The sequence below is a fragment of the Physeter macrocephalus genome, chromosome 11, assembly GCF_002837175.3.
Source record: "Physeter macrocephalus isolate SW-GA chromosome 11, ASM283717v5, whole genome shotgun sequence".
In the NCBI taxonomy this organism is placed as follows: Eukaryota; Metazoa; Chordata; class Mammalia; order Artiodactyla; family Physeteridae; genus Physeter; species Physeter macrocephalus.
Window position 1 is genome coordinate 95868265 of NC_041224.1, and position 15662 is coordinate 95883926.

Genomic DNA, 15662 nt, shown 5'->3' on the forward strand with positions numbered 1-15662 from the left:
CATAAGCAGCCACCCCAGGCTGCTGTGACTGGAGAGGCTCTGAACTGAACTGTCTACAGCCCTGTGCTCTGCTGTTCAGATCTAGGCAAAAGCTTCACTTCCCAATGACAAAAGGTCAAGTCAGGGAACTGAGGGTGCTTCTCGGCCTCACAATGACTCATCTATCTCCTGAGGACCCTGGGAACAGCCAGAGGATGCAGGCCGCCAGGCTCTGGTAAGAGCAGCTTTAGAAGAACGTTGATCAACTCTGCCTCATTCCTTCCTCTCTGATTCCCCACTGATTCGTGACCCAAGAAACCCTTGAGTCTCCAGCTCTCAGGCCACAGGTCCTGGGTACTGAAGGATGTTGAACAGCTATACAGAAAGCTCCCATGGGACTGGGGTCAAATCAAGGCATGCTGTGAGGCCAGCTGCACAAGGTGGATCACCTGGACCAAGTAGATGACTCTGGTGATCTCCTTCCCTTCCACAGTGAGGGGCTGCAGGATCCAGGCACTGGGTAGGATCTCCCCTCGGACCATCTCCCTGCTGGGTCTCGGCATGGACGCATCATACACAGACTGAGCTGCCATGATAGACAGTTGCCCCTGGAAACAGAGCAATGTGCGTTCAGCCTACGTGATATGGGAGGGACAGGGACAGGCTCCAGTGCAGTCAGTACCGTGGAAGGCAACACTGGGCCAGCCTTCACGCCACCCCCACCCTGGCCCAACTTGCCCTCCTTCCCCCAGAGGACCTGATGCCCACAAAGATTGCTTCTCACAACACGCCAGTCCAAGCTCCTCCCACAACAGCTTTACCACCAGCAAGGCAGGCACCTCTTTGGCTTCCACGCAGACACAACAGAAATCCCGTGGCTGCTTCAGTGCACACAGGGTGGTATTGCACATCAAATACACTGGAGGGGCAGGGATGCAGAAAGTCAGAAGGTACATGGACAGACCGAGTTCTGCCCTGTGACACCCCATCATCCCACAGCCTGACACCCCGCTGGACCTAACCTGAGTACCCGGCCTCCCGAGAGCACTGCCTCTGACCCTGGCTGCCTCTGTCCCCTGGGCTTACCCAGGTTGATGCTGTTGGTCACCCGCTGATGCAGCCTCGCTGTCTGGATGGGCTTGTGGTACAGGGGCCACAAGGTGGGGTCACTCACAGCTGCCCACACGTGAGACAGTGGCTGGGACACCACACCAGCCCCCAGGAAGCCATGCCGAGTAGTAGAAAACACCTTGTAGTACATTTGCACCTCCTGCTCCTCGCCCTGATGGCTGGGGGAGACACCAAGGGTGGGGAAGAGGAGGAGGGGATGAAAGCTGGGTTCTAGAGTCACAGAGGAAGAGCTCACGGTGAGGGACTCAAGGAAGCTGGGGTGGAGAAGAGAAAGGAGGAGAGAAGGCAAGCAGGGCCACAGGGAGAAGACACTGTGCAAAGGAACTTACTTCCAACCAGCCGCTGCCTGGCAGCTGAAGAGGTTGTTCAGATTATCTGAGCAAGCAGCCATTACCTGGGGACACAGTGACCACACCCAAATTAGTGGGCACGGTTGGTACAAAGCAGACTCTTGGATTAGTCCCTCAGGCCAGCATTTACTGAATTCCCCGCTTTTGTAAAGATAGAGAGCTGCTGAAGAAGCCCTCATCTGCCCTGTTCCTTCCCTTCTCTTTCTTCCTCCCCACCCGGCAGAGTTGGCTACAGGAAACCTCACATCAGCCATAGAGATGTCCACGATGTGCTTGGCCAAATCCTTGTAGGAGGAGGAGAAGGAGGTCCCCAGGCTGGACGGAGAACAGCAGCAACTGCCCAGGGAGGCTCTGTGGCCTACAATGAATAGGTGGAGGCTCTTGATACGGCATGAGCATCAGGGCCTCAGGGCAGCAACGGCCTCCTGAGGGACAGTGGCTCCCTAGGATCTAGCAGACCTCAGCCCCAAAGTCCCCACACCAGGTAGGTAGCTCTGCCCCACCACTCACTGCAGGCTGAGGTTTTCCAGGCAGAGCCGGCCAGGTTCAGCTGACTGTTCCTCACTGCAGAGCGGCCCCACACCTCCCCTATCCAGGAGTCTCTGGAATCAGGCAAGTTTGTGTCCCCCTGCAGAAGAGAAGATGCTCAGTACCAGAGCAGAGGCAGGGAGAGAGCAGAGCACCAGAAAGCCAGTGCAGAATTATCTCCTCTGCCTCTGAACAGCACCAAACAGCTTTCAACATAAAGGCTCAAGTGAAAAGGTCTTTCCTGCTGGATGCCCTTGAGAAGTCAACCGCAACAGAAACTAGTCCCCTGGTGAGTTTCCTTGCCCTTCAAGCCACAAGCTCAAGGTTGCTTGTAGGAGAGTTCCAATAGGGATCAGAATGAACTGGGATCTGAGACGATGGGGGGTCAGTGAGTGGGGGGGCTCCTCTGTGCCACTGCAGCAACAGGAATGAGGCCGTGGCTGGAGCTCTGTTTAATGTGGGCAGCAAACAAAGCCCAACTGGGAGGTGGGAGGTGGGATGGGGAAGAAAGGTGATGGGCTGTGAGAAAAGCTTGACCCTTGGCCCCAGACCCAGGTACAGCAGCTAAGCCAAAGGTCCTAATTTGGAACCAAGTGGAGATGATCCTCTGGATTTTCAATACAGCCACCACACCTTTACTACAAGCAGCTCCTCAATGACATGACCCTTGACCTCTGCTGGATCTAACAGGCATCCACTATCCTACCTCTATCATAGGTTCCTAACCTAGTGCTACTTTTAAAAAAAAGTGAACAAAGATATTCTGTCTCCATCCTTACGTCCTTTCTTCCTGCTGCAACATCCAAGTGGTCTCTCCTACTTCAGGCAGATTGAGATTTTGTGCCACCTTCTTAAGAACCTTTCACTACTGATCATCTCTTTCTTCACTTATTGCCTCCACCTCTCCCTCTTCACTAGATTCTTCATATCAGCATTTAAGCATGCAAAAATTTCTCCCACCTTTAAAAACTTTCCTCTACAGGCATCTTTGCTCTTTTGTCCTTTACAGATAAACTTGCAATGATTGTCACCGTTTGCCATCTCCCACCTCTTATACCCTTCTGAATGCACTCAAGTCTAGCCTTTGCTAGATCCATGTGCCTGGATGTGGTGAACAGGTCCCAGTCCTCATCTTGCTGAGCATCTCCCTTTCACTTGCTTCCTGAATCCCTGGGATCTTGGCTTTCTATCTCTCTGGGTGTTCCTTCCCAGTTTCCTTTGTTGGCTCATCTTCCCCAAACATAAGTTGATTTATTAGGATTCTTTCAAGACTTGGGCCTTGGCCCTCTTCTCACTCTATAATATACTCCTGTGTGATCCTATCTGTTCCCAGTGCTATACTGATGACTTCTAAAAGTAAATATGTGTGGATTAATCAATAAATATTGCTGAGACGACAGGGTCACCATCTGAAGAAAAGGTTACATCAGACCCATTTCATACATCTTGCCAAAACAAATTACTTATGCTTTGTGGCTCAAAAATATACAGGGTGGGGGAGAATTTAATATTACTATGAGAAAATTTTTTAAAACATTTAATGATCTCATAGTGCAGAAATGCCTTCCTAAACAGGGCACAAACTCCAGAGGCCATGAAAGAAAAGATTGATAAAAACTAGATTAACATATCATAAAAACAAACAACTAGGAAAAAAAACACTGGCCTCTCAAATGGCAAAAGGATAACTGTCTTAAAATAAAGAAAGGCCACCAAAACCAAAAGGAGAACAACCTAACAGAAATGGACCCAGTACACTGGCAGGCAGAGCAAAAAGCCAAAGGGCTCTTTAAATATCTGAAAAGGCACTCCATCTCAGACACAAGAGAATTGCAAATTAAAACTAAAATGAAATACTATTTTATACCTATGAGATTCACAAAGATTGAAGGAAAAAACCCTTAATAAACACTGGTGAGCAGAAATGTGGGTAAGTAGGCACTTATATATTGTTACTTGAGAGTGTAAATAGGTATATTTTGAAAATATCACATATTTTAAATTAAAAATACATATATGCTTTGACACCTAGCAATCCTGCTTCTAGGTATTTAATCTACAGATATTCTTTCATTTAAGTGGCAATAAACATTTTCAAATATGAACTCAGAGAACCTAGAGAATATAGTGCCCTTGAGTCTTTCTTGAAGAAATTACAAGAAGAAGAATTACTAGGGTAGAAAAAAGAATGTATGCCAAAGAACTGCAAATGAGCAGAGTCCATTTGATCTAGCACAAGAACTAGAACTCTGAATACAAACACTGTAAACAGTATAGAAATACTGTAACAAAAGGTAATGAGAAAAAATGAGAGAAGGTGGAAATACACTGATTTCCTTATGTTTTACAGCCAGGGTGAAAAGAAAACTGCTAAATCAAGAAATAAAGACTATTTAAATATATAAAAGTGATGATGAAAAGAAAAGAAAGGAAAAAAAAGGCTTCCAAATTACCAGAAAGAAGACACATATACACCCCCAAAGCAAGGAAAACACAGACTACAAATGAAGATAAACAAGATTTTTAGAAGCCAATGGAATATTCATGAGCCAAACCCTCAAATATAAAAAACAGAAATTGTACTTTCTCTGAAATCATACATTCTCTCAACACATGGCAAACTTAAAAATTAACAACAGGGTTTCCCTGGTGGCACAGTGGTTAAGAATGCACCTGCCAATGCAGGGGACACGGGTCTGAGCCCTGGTCTGGGAAGATCCCACATGCTGCAGAACAGCTAAACCCGTGCACCACAACTACTGAGCCTGTGCTCTAGAGCCTGCAAGCCACAACTACTGAGCCCTTGTACCACAGCTACTGAAGCCTGTGTGCCTAGAGCCCGTGCTCCACAACAAGAGAAGCCACCATAATGAGAAGCCTACACACCATAATGAAGACACACCCCCACCTGCTGCAACTAAAGAAAGCCCAAGCAGCAACGAAGACCCAATGCAGCCAAAAATGAATAAATAAAAATAAAGTTCCCTTAAAAAAAAAAAAAAATCAGAAAACACGAGGGCCTTTCTACCAAAAAGTTTTGAAAAACTCTTAACAACAATTGGGTAAAGAAGAAATACAAACTGAAATTTCAAAATTACTATAAAGCAAAGATTATATACAGATATATAGATATATAGATATATATATATCTATATATCTCACAACTTGTGGGATACAACTAAAGCAGTGCTCAGAGGGAAAGTTTTAACTTCAGATATTTACATCTATGAAAAAGAATAAAAATAAATGAATATTATGAACAACTGCATACCAACAATTAGGTAATTCAGATGAAATGGACAAGTTCCTAAAAAGACACAAACCACTGAAACTGACTCAAGAAGAAATGGAAAATCTGAATAGACATTTAATAAGTAAATTTAGTAATCAAAAAAGTTCCCACAAAGAAAATTTCAAGATGGGATAGCTTCATTAGTGAAATCTACCCAGCATTTAGAGGAGAATTAACACCAGTTCTTCACAGTTCTTCCAAAAATAGAGGAGGGAACACTTCTCAACTCATTCTATGAGGGCGAGATTACCCTGATAAAACCAAAGACATCAAGTAAACTACAGACCCATATCCCTGTGCATTTAAACAAATAAATCCTCAGCAAAATAACTAGTAAACTGAGTCTAGCAACATATAAAGAGGATATATACCATGACCAAGTGGCATTTATCCCAGGAACACAAAGTTAGTTCAACATAGAAAAATCAATGTAATAATAGAACAAAGAAAAACACCCACATGATCATCTCAATAGATGCAGGAAAAAGTATTTAAATCCAACACCTTTTCATGATAAAAACACTCAAAAGCTAGGACTAGAAGGAAATTTCCTCAACTTGATAAAGATTATGTACGAAAACCCCACAGCTAACATACTTAATAGTAAAAACTGGATGGTTTTCTCCTAAAATCAGTAACAAGAACGTCTGCTCTCACCACTTCTATTTAACCTGGTACTCAAGATCCTAGCCAGGGCAGTTAGGCAAGAAAACAACAACAACAAAAGATCGGATATTCTATATACAAGGTCATATCACCTAAGGAGTCTAATAAAAAAGTATTAGAACTAATAAATGAGTACAGGAAACAACATCAATATACAAAAATCAACTGTATTTCTGTATAGTAGCAATGAGCAAACCAAAAAGGAAATTAAGGAAACAAGCCCATTTATAATAGCATCAAAAAGAATAAAATAGTTAGGAATAAATTTAACAACAAAAAAAACCCCAAAAATTTATACTCTGAAAACTATAAAACATTGAAAATAAAGAAGACCTGAATAAATGAAAAGCTATCCCATGTTCATGAATTGAAAGACTTAATATTGTTCAGATAGCAACCCTCCCCAAATTGATCTACAGGTTCAATGCAATCCCAGGTTCAAAATCCCAGCTGACTTCTTTTCAGAAATTGAAAAGATTATCCCTAAAATTCATATGTACAGTCAAGGGACCCAGAATAGCCAAAACAATCTTGAAAAAGAACAAAATTGGAAGACATATACTTCCTGATTTGATTTCAAAATCTACCACAAACCTAAACAGTTATCAAGACAGTATGGTATTGGCCTAAGGATAGATATATAATTCAATGGAATGGAATTAAGAGTCCAGAAATAAATTCACACATCTATGGTCAGTTAATCTTTGACTAGGGTGCTGAGACAATTCAATGGGAGAAAAGACTATCTGTCTGAACAAATGGTGCTGGGACAACTGGATATCCACATGCAAAAGAAAGAAAAGTGATCCCTAATTCTCACTATATACAAAAATTGATTCAAAACAGATCAAAGACCCAAATGTAGGAATTAAAACTATACAACTACTAAAAGAAAATATAGGCATAATCTTTGTGACCTTGGATTGAGCAAGAGTGTCTTAGATATGAAACCAAAAGCACAAGCAACAAAAGAAAAAAATAAAGTAGACATGATCAAAATTTATAACTTTGTGCTTCAAAAGACACCATCAAGAAAGTGAAAAGACAACACACAGAATAAAGAAACTTTTTATAAATCATATAACTGATAAGGGACTTATACTAGAATATATAAAGAACTCTTTGCCTTAATAATAAAAAGACAACCCAATTAGAAAATGGACAAAAGATGTGAAAAGATTTTGCTCTAAAAAAAATTTATAAATTTATAATAAGCACATGAAAATTTCAACACCATTAACCATCAGGATGATGCAAACGATGAGGTACCACCTGACATCCCACTGGGATGAATATAATTTAAAAGATGAATAATAACAAGTGTTGGCTAGGATGTGGAGAAATACATTGTTTATACACATTGTTTATACACTATGGTTGATGGGACTGCAGAGTAGTGCAGCCACTTTGAAAAACAGTCTGGCAGTTCTTCAAGTGATGAAAGAGTTACCCTATGATCTCAGTCCAACTCCTAGGTAAAACCCAAGAGAAGTGAAAACACATCCACACAAAAACTTGTACATTAATGTTCACAGCAGCATTATTCATAATAGGCAAAAAGTGGAAACAACCTAAATGTCCATCAACTGATGAAGAGACAAATAAATGCGATAGTCACACAATGTGATATTATTAGCCATAAAAAGGAATGAAATTCTGATACACTCTACAAGTGGATGAACCCTTGTTGTGGGGTGAATTATTGTCCTCCAAAAATGATATGTTGAAGTCCTAACTCCTGCTGTCTGTAACTGTAACTTTATTTGGAAATAGGGTCTTTGCAAATGCAATCAAGTTACGATGAGGTCCCACTGGATTAGAGTGGGCCATACATCCAATGACTGGTGTCCTTATAAGAAGGCCACACGAAGACACAGGGACACAGAGACACACAGGGAGAAGCCATGTGATACCAAAGGCAAAGGCTGGCTGGAGTGATACAGTTACCAGCCAAGGAATGCCAAGGAAGAGGGATGTTTATAGCCATACAATCTTACCTCAGGAAACAAGAAAAATCTCAAATAAACAACCTAACCTTACACCTAAACCAATGAGAGAAAGAAGAACAAACAAAACCCAAAGTTAGTAGAAGGAAAGAAATCATAAAGATGAGAGCAGAAATAAATGAAATAGAGATGAAGAAAACAATAGAAAAAATGAAACTAAAAGCTGGTTCTTTGAAAAGATAAACAAAAATGATAAACGTTTAGCCGGACTCATCAAGAAAAAAAGGGAAAAGACTCAAATCAATAAAATTAGAAATGAAAAAGAAGTTACAGGGACTTCCCTGGTGGTGCAGTGGTTAAGAATCCACCTGCCAATGCAGGGGACACGGGTTCAAGCCCTGGTCTGGGAAGATCCCACATGCTGCGGAGCAACTAAGCCTGTGTACCACGACTACTGAGCCTGTGCTCTAGAGCCTGAGCCCACGCACCTAGAGCCTGTGCTCCGCAACAAGAGTAGCCACCACAATGAGAAGCCCGCACACCGCAACAAAGAGTAGCCCCTGCTTCCCGCGATTAGAGAAAGCCCACGTGCAGTGCAGCAACGACGACCCAATGCAGCCAAAAATAAATTAATTGATTAAAAAAAAAGAAGTTACAACTAACTCCAGAGAAATACAAAGGATCATAAGAGACTACTACAAGGAACTATATGCCAGTAAAAGGGACAACCTAGAAGAAACAGACAAATTCTTAGAAAGGTACAATCTTCCAAGACTGAACCAGGAAGAAACAGAAAATATGAGCAGACCAATCACAATTACTGAAATTGAAACTGGGATTAAAAAACTCCCAACAAACAGAAGTCCAGGACCAGATGGCTTCACAGATGAATTCTGTCAAACATTTAGAGAAGAATTAACACCTATCCTTCTGAAACTATTCTAAACAATTGCAGAGGAAGGAACATTCTCAGACTCATTCTATGAGGCCACCATCACCCTGATACCGATACCAAAGACAACACAAAAAAAGAAAATTACAGGCCAATATCACTGATGAACATAGATGCAAAAATCCTCAACAAATACTAGCAAACTGAATCCAACCAAAGAATTATAAAAGGATCATACACCATGATCAAGTGGGATTTATCCCAGGGATGCAAGGATTTTTCAATATCTACAAATCAATCAGTGTGATATACCACATTAACAAATTAAAGAATAAAAACCATATTATCATCTCAATAGATGCAAAAAAAGCTTTTGAAAAAATTCAACCCCATTTATGATAAAAACTCTCCAGAAAGTGGGCATAGAGGGAACCTACCTCAACATAATAAAGGCCATATATGACAAACCCACAGCTAACATCATAATCAATGGCGAAAAGCTGAAAGCACTTCCTTTAAGATCAGGAACAAGACAAGGTTGTCCACTCTTGCCACTCTTACTCAACATAGTTTTGGAAGTGCTAGCCATGGCAATCAGAGAAGAAAAAGAAATAAAAGGAATCCAAATTGGAAAAGAACTGTCACTGTTTGCAGATGACATGATACTATACATAGAAAATCCTAAAGATGCTACTCATCAATGAATTTGGTAACGTTGCAGGATACAAAATTAATACATGGAAATCTGCTGCATTTCTATACACTAACAATGAAAGATCAGAAAGAGAAATTAAGGAAACACTCCCATTTACCATTGCAACAAATAGAATAAAATACCTAGGAATATACCTACCTAAGGAGGAAAAGACCTGTACTCCAAAAACTATAAGATGTTGATGAAAGAAATCGAAGATGACACAAACAGATGGAAAGATATACCATGTTCTTGGAAGAATCAATACTGTCAAAATGACTATACTACCCAAGGCAATCTACAGATTCAGTGCAATCCCTATCAAATTACCAATGGCATTTTTCATAGAACTAGAACAAGAAATTTTAAAATTTGTATGGAAACACAAAAGACCCCAAATAGCCAAAGCAATCCTGAGAAAGAAAAACTGAATTGGAGGAATCAGGCTCCCTGACTTCAAATATACTACAAAGCTACAGTAATCAAAACAGTACGGTACTGGCACAAAAACAGAAATATAGATCAATGGAACAAGAGAGAAAGCCCAGAAATAAACCCATGCACCTATGGTCAATTAATCTACGACAAAGGAGGCAAGAATATACAGTGGAGAAAAGACAGTCTCTTCAATAAGTGGTGCTGAGAGCTACAGGTAAAATAATGAAATTAGAACATTCTCTAACACCATACACAAAAATAAATCAAAGCAGATTAAAGACCTAAATTTAAAACAGGATACTATAAAGCTCTTGGAGGAAAACACAGGCAGAACATTCTTTGACATAAATTGCAGCAATATCTTTTTGAACTCATCTCCCAGAGTAATGAAAATAAAAACAAAAATAAACAAATGGTAGCTAATTAAACTTAAAAGCTTTTGCACAGCAAAGGAAACCATAAGAAATGAAAAGAAAACCCACAGAATGGGAGAAAATATTTGCAAGCAAAGAGACTGAGAACGGATTAATTTTCAAAATATACAAACAGCTCATGCAGCTCAATATCAAAAAAACAACCCAATCAAAAAATGGGGTGCTTCCCCGGTGGCGCAGTGGTTGAGAGTCTGCCTGCCGATGCAGGGGACACAGGTTCGTGCCCCGGTCCGGGCAGAAGATCTAAATAGACATTTCTCCAAAGAAGACATACAGATGGCCGTAAAGCACATGAAAAGATGCTCAATATAGATAATTATTAGAGAAATGCAAATCAAAACTACAAGGAGGTATCACCTCCCACCAGTCAGAATGGCCATTATCCAAAAGTCTACAAATAACAAATGCTGGAGAAGGTGTGGAGAAAAAGGAACCCTCCTACATTGTTGGTGGGAATGTAAACTGGTACAACCACTATGGAGCAGAGTATGGAGGTTCCTTAAAAAACTAAAAATAGAACTACCATATGATCCAGCAATCCCACTCCCAGGCATATACCTGGAGAAAAACATAATTTGAAAATATACACATACCCCAATGTTCATTGCAGCACTATTTACAATAGCCAAGACATGGAAGCAACCTAAATGTCCATCGACGGATGAATGGATCAAGAAGATGTGGTACATATATACAATGGGATATTACTCAGCCATAAAAAAGAATGAAATAATGCCATTTTCAGCAATACGGATGGACATAGAGATTATCATACTAAGTGAAGTAAGTCAGACAGAGAAAGACAAATATCATATGATATCACTTATATGTGCAATCCAAAAAGATGATACAAATGAACTTATTTACAAAACAGAAAGAGACTCCCAGACTTTGAAAACAAACTTATGTTTACCAAAGGGGAAAGGTGGGGCAGGGGGGAAGGATAAAGTAGGAGGTTGGGATTAACATACACACACTACTATATATAAAACAGATAATCAACAAGGACCTGTTGTATAGCACAGGGAACTCTACTCAATATTCTGTAATAACCTGTATGGGAAAAGAATCTGAAAAAGAATGATATGTATAACTGAACCACTTTGCTGTACACCTGAAACTAACACAACATTGTAAGTCAACTATACCCCAATATAAAATAAAAATTAAATTAAAAAAAGAATATAGGGTCAGAAAAAGAAGAATAATGGGAACAACAAGATCCTACTGTATAGCACAGGGAACTGTATTCAATATTCTATGATAAACCATAATGAAAAAGCATATAAAAAAAGGAATGTACATATATGTATAACTGAATCACTTTGCTACATAGCAGAAATTAACACACCATTGTAAATCAACTGTATTTCAGTAAAAAATAATGATAATCTAAAAAAAAGAAGAGTAATGAGTAGAATATATTATAAGCCTTGGTACAAGAAAAGTTGACATCTTAAACTGGTGAGACAAAGAGGAACTGTCCAGATGAACTATCTAATAAGCACGACAGGGATAACTAGATAACCATCGGGAAGAATAAAGTTGGATCCACACCTCACACTATATATGCAGCCCAAACGGAGCAAAGACTTATATAGGAAAAATAAAACCATACAAGTTCTAGAAGAAACTACAGGAAAAATTATTTATAACTTTGGAATGGAGAATGTATTTCTAATTATGATTCAGAACATAGACACTATAAAAGGAAAACTGATAGATAAAACTTTCTGAATGGCTCCAAACACAAGAAGCAAAGCCAAAAGAGAATGAAGAACTAGGGGAAAAAATTTCTAATTCCTATCAGGCAAAGGGCTATCTTGCTAGTATATAAAGAACTCTTTGAAACTGGTAAGGAAAAAAAAAAAGGAGATAAATGAGCAAAGGATATGAACAGACTGCCCAGCAAAAGTCCAAACATTTGGTAACACGTTGGTGAGTGTGTGGGGGGAGATGTACTCTCTCCCCCTGCTGGGGTGGGGGCAAGAGTATAAAGTAGGACATCTGTGAGGGGAAGCCTGCCAATACCTATCAGTTTCAAATGCCCATATCTTTGTGTAAGTCCACTTCTGGGAATTTACCCCACAGATATATGTGCACATGTATGAAATGATACATGCACAAAGCACTGTTTACAACAGCAAAAGACTGAAAACAACCCAAGGTGGGGGACTGGTTAAATAAGTACAGTGCTTCTCTATAGTGGAACACTGTGCAGCGACAGAAAAGAAAAGAAAGTTCTCTGCATTCTCATGTAGAAAGGGCTCTAAGATATACTGAGTGAAAAAATGTAAGTATAGAACACTGGCATAATGCACTTTAATTCTGTATTTATAACACTCTAGGAGGACCACCACTGTTCTCTTGGGTGGATGAGGGGGAAGGACTAGGTAGATGAGGGACAGGAATGGCTATTTCCCTGCATACCTCTATATATGTGTATATTTTTTGCCTTTCCTACTACATGATTATCTCTACAAAACATCACATTTAATAACATGCAATAAAAGAGAAAAAAGAAACACTATTCAACTGTTTAAAAGAGCATTTACTGATATGAAATGATATCTAGAAAATATTTTTAAGGATAAAGCAGAGACCAAATGGGTACAGTATGCTCCCATTCATGAGCGTTACAAAAAAAAGATATACATATTCTCAAAAGATACACATTTTCTTATAGATGCACAGACTATCTCTGGAAATATACACCAAACTGGTCCTGGGGAGGCAAAAAGACTGAAAAATGCACTTGACATTCTATGTCTTTTGCTACTGTTTGAATACTATTTTTTTTAAATATGTGAAGTTTTGCTTATAAAAGGAATTTCAGATTTTATATCCCCAGCCAGATCTTACCTCTGAGCTCCAGATCTGGATCCCAACTGCCTGATTTCCAGCTGCTCCCCTGCATTTCTCACAAGCACTTTCAACCTGGTAAATACCAAACTAGACTCATGATCTTCCCCTCAAACCCTGCCCCTTCAGGGTTCTTCGTCACATGGACATCACCAGCCCTTCGAGCCCAAAGCGCATGTGGTTCTGACTCCTCCTGCTTCCAGCCTCCAACTTCCAATCTGCCCCTGCGTCCTGTGGACGCTCTAGCCAGCGCATCTACATCTGCTCCTCCACTCGGGCGGTGCCCTGAACCAAGCAACCGTCATCTCTCACTCGGCTTTGCCAAGGTCGTGAGCGGGTCTACCCAGGGCTGCTCTTGCCACTTCTCTGACAAGCTCGTCATTCTCCTCCCCGCTAAAAAGCTTGTCAGCAGCTTTGAGAAATAACATGATCAGATGGATTAGACAGCAGCCAGAATTTTCAATAGCGTCTACACAACCTTGCCTTTTCTAGTCCCTTCTCATGTGATTCTTCCATCTCACTCTTTACATTCCAGCCACACTAACCTTCTTTTAGTTCCCCCAACTCCTCCTCCCTCACTTGCTGGGCCCTCTGCCTGGAAGGCTATTCTCCTGCCCCCCCACATATCTCCAGACACCAACTTTTACTGAGTAACTACCTCTCAGCCTTCTAGTCTCAGTTTAAACACATTCTCTTCAGAGCATCTTTGCTGACCCTCCAGCCTAGGTCAGGTCCCTGTTTCATCCAGCTTAGCACCCCTCTTCACAGAACCTACTGCAACAATAATTAAATAATCATAAAATAAGCTGTTTAATATTTATCCCTCTAATAATCTGTTTAAGGACAAGAACAATTTTGCTCAGTGCCTAAAATAGTGCCTACAAAATAAACACTTGTTGAATGAATGAATGAGTAAACAGGGAGGGGAGACAAAAACCACAGGGAAGACAAAGGCCATCGTACAGGAGAAGGGCTCATGTCAGCAGTGGCCTCCAGGAGGCAGAACTTCCTCCCAAACTCTTGCCACGGCACTCCCAGCCGACTTGTGCCTGCATTTGCCTACTCACCACACTGTCTGGGGACTGGAGCTGGCCTGGCAAGGCCGGGCTGCTATTGTAGCCGGAGGTGACACCAGAGGAGAGGCTTCCGTTGGAGCTGGTGCACCAAGAGCTGGAGGCGGCCAGGGTGTGTAGCTTTTCTTCTTCCTGGGAAGGACAGATTACTGTCAACCAGCTCCAGGTGCACCCTCACTTTCGCCCCTTCTCACCTCCCCAGTTCCCGTCACCTCCCACTGCCTCCTGCCTCAGCCTCATACCCCCATGCCTCCCCCATCCGCACCCCAACTATATACCCAAGCCGCCTCCTCCCAAACTCCGGCCCAGGGACAGTAGCTGGTCTGATGAGGATGGCATGAAAATAGAGAGTGAAGCAGCTTTGAGCTGGCACCAGGGGCCCGACGCCCTCCTCCAAATTCTACGTCCCAAGACTCAGAGGCAGCCCTGGTCTGCCCCGGGCTCCGAGCCTACCCTGAAATCAGAGGCTTGCCCCACTCCCCACCCTCAGCAGCTGGCAGATGATCTGCTGGCGGATTCTCAGCTTTTCCTGTTCAGTCTGCTCCCGCAGTCGGGCCCGGGCCCGGGCAATCTCCACCTTGGCCTCCTCACGGGCCCGCTGGTATTCTCGTAGCATCAGCTCTATGTCAGAGGGTGGGTGAGGAGACCTTGACGCTGACCCTGGGCTCCTGGGGAAGACCAGAGGGTTGGAGAGATGCCTTCTAATATGGTGAGTGGGCGATGGCCCAGGCCCGCTCAACACCACCTTCCTGAAGGACCCATCCTCTCTTTGCCCACAGGGCCTTCGGGTGTGGTCTTACAAACACCCTGAGGCTCAGGCCTGCAGTCTTACATAGCATGGCATGGCTCCTCTATCCACCCCCACCCCGTCCGCTGCTCCCTCCCACACCCTCCTCTTTCCCTTTGCCTCAGTCTCCACAGCCACCTCCGACTGTCCACAGTCACGTAGGACCCACTCCTGGAATCGCTCCTGGCAAAGGAAGGTGCAGCCTCCGGTGTCCAGGACGGTCAAATCCAGGCCCTGCTCCCCACACTCGCCCCACACAGAGCCTGCTCCCCACAGGGTTCTGGGTCCATCATACCTGGTGGTTTCCACAACATCCTTCCTCAGCTGCTGCAGGTATTCTCGGCGCCTGCTGGGCAAGTCAAAGGCCCAGGTGGGGAGATCCCGGTTGAATGGGAAGCTCAGTTGTTTCTGGGGGCTGAGGCTTCGCCTCCGGCGGAAGTTCTGAAGTCGCTCAGCCCGCTCCCTCCGGAGGTTCTCTGCGGTGCGTTCTGGCCTGAGACAGAACGTGAGTGAGGCACTGAAGCTGACCCTGACTGCCCTTCTCCATCTCCAGACCTATCTCTGACCCCGGGAAGGTCCCAGAGCTGAGC

The 15662-nt window shown here is 42.5% G+C and overlaps 1 protein-coding gene and 2 long non-coding RNA genes across 3 annotated transcripts in view; 2 read left to right on the top strand and 1 right to left on the bottom strand.

The window, feature by feature from the left end:
- STARD9 (StAR related lipid transfer domain containing 9) overlaps positions 1-15662 on the bottom strand; it is a 127377-nt gene that overhangs the window by 677 nt on the left and 111038 nt on the right. Inside the window, exons 25-33 of the mRNA XM_055088285.1 lie at positions 15368-15565; positions 14770-14953; positions 14280-14417; positions 1971-2088; positions 1706-1818; positions 1440-1504; positions 1066-1268; positions 819-898; positions 429-587 (exon numbers count right to left, since the gene is read on the bottom strand). Coding sequence (XP_054944260.1) covers positions 429-587; positions 819-898; positions 1066-1268; positions 1440-1504; positions 1706-1818; positions 1971-2088; positions 14280-14417; positions 14770-14953; positions 15368-15565 — 1258 coding nt within the window. The remainder of the gene's footprint in view (positions 1-428; positions 588-818; positions 899-1065; positions 1269-1439; positions 1505-1705; positions 1819-1970; positions 2089-14279; positions 14418-14769; positions 14954-15367; positions 15566-15662) is intronic.
- LOC129392535 (uncharacterized) lies at positions 80-1759 on the top strand. Its single transcript, XR_008618621.1, has 3 exons — positions 80-214; positions 473-603; positions 1684-1759. It is a non-coding gene; the product is annotated as an uncharacterized lncRNA (long non-coding RNA).
- Positions 1763-5016, top strand: LOC112062123 (uncharacterized). Its single transcript, XR_002890566.3, has 3 exons — positions 1763-1944; positions 2095-2277; positions 4339-5016. It is a non-coding gene; the product is annotated as an uncharacterized lncRNA (long non-coding RNA).